The sequence below is a fragment of the Nelumbo nucifera genome, chromosome 3 (genome assembly GCF_055504915.1).
Source record: "Nelumbo nucifera cultivar China Antique chromosome 3, China Antique-T2T, whole genome shotgun sequence".
Lineage (NCBI taxonomy): Eukaryota > Viridiplantae > Streptophyta > Magnoliopsida > Proteales > Nelumbonaceae > Nelumbo > Nelumbo nucifera.
Genome location: NC_142651.1, coordinates 6,490,559 through 6,496,241, shown reverse-complemented (window position 1 = coordinate 6,496,241; position 5,683 = coordinate 6,490,559). Strand labels below are relative to the sequence as shown.

The 5,683-nt window shown below is 41.2% G+C and overlaps 1 protein-coding gene across 1 annotated transcript; it reads right to left on the bottom strand.

The window, feature by feature from the left end:
• Positions 1–692: 692 nt before the first annotated feature.
• On the bottom strand, positions 693–5,174 carry LOC104593018 (protein terminal ear1 homolog). The gene is made up of 5 exons (XM_010252639.3): positions 3,968–5,174; positions 2,667–3,426; positions 2,390–2,509; positions 2,102–2,243; positions 693–1,367 (listed from the first exon to the last, which is right to left on the bottom strand). The coding sequence occupies exons 1-5, from the start codon at positions 4,692–4,694 to the stop codon at positions 873–875; spliced, it is 2,244 nt and encodes a 747-aa protein (XP_010250941.1). The 5' UTR covers positions 4,695–5,174; the 3' UTR covers positions 693–872.
• Between the last annotated feature and the right edge of the window lie 509 nt (positions 5,175–5,683).

The window sequence follows — 5,683 nt, the reverse complement described above, 5'->3', positions numbered from 1 at the left end:
GATGACCGAGCCAACTCTCTTACCAGTTATCTCTCCTTCCGTCTGGTATATCAAATACCGGATCCTTCTTAGTCCCCCAAGTCTCTTAATAAAACCAACGTCAATCACCCAGCTACCCTTCAACACTCGGACCTATAAACCGAGATCCCTCGTTGTCATTGCCCTCTAAATATCAAATAAGCAAATTAGAAAGTAGCAACCCTCTTTTGAATAACACAACGACCGGACCGGACTCCGTCGAACTATCACAGCAAATGTAAAAGAAATCGAAGTACTTTCATTTTATCGCATTGAAGTGCAAACAACAAAACCAAACATATTTTAAGGTATCTTGCGAAGTCAGCCAATGTGCATCTCTTTATTTCCCTCACATTGGAGACGGTAATGGTTTAGTGCGCACGTTAACATCATATATTACGTTTTATCTAATGTGCACAACAAGACCTATATAAACCACGTAACCACACCATTACTCACGACTGTACAGCACGCGCCGAAAAAGGTGACGTTGAAGTAGTAGTAGTAGTAGCGTGGGTGGGTGGCAGCAGGCTAGCCACCTGCTCGCCATGAAACGGCGGCAGAAGGTGGCTGAGTGTCTCGTCTTCTTAACAGGAGACAGAGGGAGAGATGCATGATTTGTACGAGCAGCCAAAGTATATATATAGAAAGAGAGAAAAAGAGAGAGGAAGAGGGAAGAAAAGATACTTCCATATTTCCAATGTGTAAACCACCATTCAAAAATCCTCGATGTTTGTAAATTTCATGTATTTTTGTTTTTCTTTTCGGAATTACAAGATGAATAAAACCATGTATAGAAGACCAGAGAGAGAGAGAGAAACAGAATGAAATAAAGGAAAAAAAAAAAAAGGAAACTAGCTGACCTGAGCGCGACTCATACTCAGAGCCTTGGGCTGCTGCAGCTGAGGCTCGGTGCTCAAGCACCCATTGGGCGATGTAGTAGTAGTAGTAGTACCCATTGCACTGGTACAGGTAACAGTGCTCCCGTCGGTGGAATTAAAACAAACTTCCGGTTCAACGCCACTGTTACCACAAACATCGTCGTCAATATCGTAGCTATCATTATTATCTGCAATGCGGTTTGAGTTGGTGCCACCTTCCTCCTCGTACACATCTACCCTATTATCTCCATCACCGTCTATGTTAATATCATCCTCCTCCTCCCTCGTATCATCTCCGCTGGCATGACCCAGTCTTTTGTTGGTAGTTGCGCTGGAGTGAGCACCAATGGGTATGGGCTCAGTCAAGTTCTTCCCGTCTCGAGGCGGAGAAAACACCACAGGGAGGTAGTCATCTGTCTCGCATGCGAACTTTGAGTTTTTGAAATGCTCTTTTAGTGTCTCCAAGCCCTGGACTCACCGATATATGTCCTTTTTAACTACAGAATCCCTTATTTTTATTACCTTAAATTATGAAAAAGTACGCACGAAATTTTTAACGTCTATGGCTCTCTATAAGCCACATTGCCAAATGCCAATCAAACATGGAAAGCAGTGAACCCCTCTGCACTGATTTTTATTTAAGTTTTTGTTGGTTCTAATGAATTTCTTTTTTACCAAAATAAATAAATAACACTCACTACTCCAAAATTTACCATAATCTATCATAAATCTCATTAATATTGTATCACTTAATTTAAAAAAAAAAATAGAAAGTTTTCTATTTCTACAAAAAAAAAAAACTAGTTTTCTATAATCAAATAAGTTCAAGAAGCCAATGGATGTATATAAACAATTTACATAGAATAAAAAAAATAATAAAGACAAGAAATTAAACAATGACTTATTTTTTACAAAGTAAATTAAGTAAAACATAGAGAAAATATAAAATTCAAAAGATTCAAAACCCACTTCATATCTGACGCACAGGAACACTCGTAATTTAACAATAATAACAAATAATCACAAATAGAATATACGAGAGGCTAAAATGAAAGAGAAGGCAATAATTTAATTTTGATCTACGTCCTGTACTTGTAAATGAAAATTTAGATATAAACACATAAATAATAAATAAATATGCACCAAAAAAAAATCCAACAAACCAATAGGAAATAAATAAATTCATTATAAAAATGTAATACCTGCAACCGAGCATAAGTGACTTCACAGATTTTTTTGGAGTTGAAGACTTCCCATGGTTGCAAGTGGAAAGCCTTGTAGAGCCTCCATGTCGCCTGGGGAGACGTTAGGTTCACGAACCCATATCCAACATTGCACTTGTTACTGATGCAACAAATAAAACGGAGAGGGGAAAAAATAAAAGTATTAACAAAGACATGATTGAAATGGAATCAAAACAAGTAAAATAAACAAATTTACGATTATTTATTTCTTTGATAAAGAGAAAAAATAAGACGAGAGAAAATTACCTGAAATCAATGGGAAGATAAACGAAATCATAGGAAGATAAGGGCTGATCATCGCCGTCGCCAATCTGCTCGTTGCAGTTTATGCAGTGGTTGTCCAGCATGTTCAATAGCAGCTTCTGACTGCACCACGCCCCAAATCCCCCCCAAAACAGAAAATAAAACCACAGAAAGAAACTAGTAATAATAAATACAAATCCAGATAGAAATCCATATAAAAAGAGAGATAAATAAATCCCAGATATATAGATCGTAACTAGGACTTGCGGGAGCAAATCACCTGTACTTGTTCGGTATGTTCTTGATCATGACAGTGGTTCTGGTATCTCTGCAATCGGAGTCAATCATTGCATCCTCGTTGATCAAGAAATGAACATCCGAGTTCTTCTGTCTGCCCTTCCATGACCGACTTTTCGGCAGCTTCGTAGCTGCTGAAGAGATACTGTTGTTGCCTTTGTTGCTGGTATTGCTATTGCTGCCGCTGCCGCTGCTCTTCCTAGTCCTTCTCCTCGACGACCCACTACGATCCTCGTCACCTTCACTCTCATTGCCAACAACACTAAGAGACAACGAACCCATGAGACCTGCTACGGCTTCTGGAGCTCCATAATTTGATCTCGAGTTGCTGTTCCAATTAGCAATATTCTTCCTAGTAAAACCAGGTTTCTTATTCGGGTGTTGAGTTTGAGAAGGCTGGGTTAGAGAGGAATCGGAGGTTGACTGGCCCAAAAATCTAGGAGGCAGTGATGGAGGTGCTGATGCTTGAGAGTAATTCCCAGTACTCATTGTTTGGTAGCTGCTTCTGTTAACATCAGAAGCGGTGGTGGTTTTGTTGATGTTGCTGGTGGCGCTGGTAGCAGCAGCGTTCAATAACCTTCTTCCATGACCACCAGGACGACTAAATTCAATTACTATATTCTTGCCGCCGATTTCCCTTCCGTTCATTTCTGAAAGAGCTCTAGCTGCATCTCTAACATCAAAGAATTCCACGAACCTCTGATGCCGTTTTGACGGCGTCTCTCTCAATTCCTTCACAGGCCCTAAATTGTTACAAAATCATTCAAGAAGAAAATCTATCAATTAAAGCTGTAAATTAAAAATAAACCAAATAAATAAGCTTATAAGCCACCCTATGACCAAGAAGCGAAGTATATAACAACAGTTGAAAAAGAATCAGATAATAAAAGAAAAGAGAAAAAATGAAAAACGCTTAAGACGTTTGCCCCCACTACCCCCCGTAAGAAGCAACTAAACAAACAAGTGCACAAAAATATATACCACAAAGAACGAAACAGATTCTGTCATTCTCTTGTTCAAATATTCTCAGAGTTCATACAAGACCAAGAGTGAACCAAAGAGAAAGGATCGACTTCTGATTTGTTTTTCCACTGAAAAAGATAGGTTAAAACATTAAGAGAAAGAGAAACGAAGCGAGAAGGGGGAGAAGGAGAAACAGGAAAACAATTTAAGAACATGAAATTGAAGTCAATCAAAAGTCAAAACCCAGAAAGTTAAATCATCAGTAGGCCGATTTCAGTTAAAACCTGGGTAGGTGTTTGGTTATTCGTTGGTAATTCATACCAAAAGCTTCGAAAATTTCTTTAAGGTTGCTTGCTGAAACTCCCGAATCCAAGTTGAAGACCACCAGGGTCCCTTGATTTTGCCCGTCCGGACCAATGGTTGGCGTCGGCACAGTAAACTGTGCCCAAACAGCTCGGCCAGCAATGAGCCCACGCGCGGGTGGAGGCATCGGGGCCGCCGAATTCTCCACATCAATCCATAAATTCTGGTTCAACAACGAGTTGTAGTATTGTCGCAACCTACTTTGCTGCTGCATGTGCTGCTCTCGTATCTCCATCATCGCTGCCTGTGCATGTCTTGAATCATAGAAATGAACCGTGACGATTCCCTCCTGTAACCTCTCCATCTGAACCGCTCTCACCACACCAAACACCTCTACCTCTCTCCTCAGCGTCGTCTCATTAACGTCCGTTGGCACAGAGCTTAGAAGCAACGCTCTCGTAACCGTGGCTGAAGGCGGCGGCAGCAGCGATGGTGGTGGTTGAGGTGGATTTACACTGCTGGGTCTAGGGTACGCCACTAGAGGGGCTGAATGGTAACCTATCCCCCCATCATAGAAAGGCATCGCTTGAACTCCTGTAGACGGGTATGAAGAAGGGCTTGGGTAGTAAATTTGCGGGTGAAGGAGGGCAACCTGGTTTTGTGGAGAAGGAATATTTCTCGGTCGGAACTCTTGCGCTCGAGGGTCCAAGTGTCCCGGTTGCCTAACGATTCCAGTTTCATCCATGCCGCTTTAGAGCTCCTTAACTCGCCGCACCGGAAAACCGGGGAAGAGAAAAAAAAAAAAAAATCTTTCAGTTTCTGAACCTTGTTTTTCACCCTTTTTCTTTGTTGTTTTTGCTTCTGTCTTTATTGTCGCCTGAAACCGCTATCGTACTAAAAGCGGTTTCCCGGCGAAAAGCCAACGCGTCAAATCTGGTACATTAACGCAACAGAGGCTTTGCAGGCGCACGTTAAAGCCCAGCCTTCATCTCAGGGTCAGCTTACCATGTAACGGTCCCTTGGCTGCCTTCTTCGGCATTGCCATCCATCTTCTCTACTCTTACATAAGAGCGCACACACACTCTCTCTCTCTCTCTCTCTCTCTCTCTCTTACAGGTTACAGGCTTACAAGTTACAATTTACAAGAAGCTACAGCCAGCGAGAGTGTGAAGTGCTGAAGTCCGGTCCCAAGGTTCTGAAGCTTAAAAGCCCAAACCGGTCTTTCCTTTCCCTTCTTACCACCCTTTTTTCGAGCCGAATTTGCTAAAAATGGTTCGTTCAATTCACACTGTGTTTATTAAATTACACAAATGCCCTTTTGTCCTTGTACATTGAATTTATCCCTTATTTTGATATTTTCTCTTCCTCTTAATAATTCTCTTTGGGAGTAAAATGGTAAGATTGTAAAGATAGCAGCAGTGCAGCACGCTGTACTGTATTACTGTATACCCACAGATACGGGTACGGGTGTCGATCGACGATGATATCAAGATCGTTATTGCTATACCTCCTCGATTCCCTGTTTTGACCACTTAATTTATTGCCGGGAGGGATTGACTCTAACCGTACACGTGGCACTTGCGACAAATGTTTATAGCATATTTTACTTGGTTAGGACGTAGCCCTACACTTGGGACTTATGGATGTCTTATATTAATACTCCCTTTTGTGTTTGACTGTCTTAAAGCTCGCCAGTATAAAAGTATTTTCTATATTCAAAGCATGTATGCCACG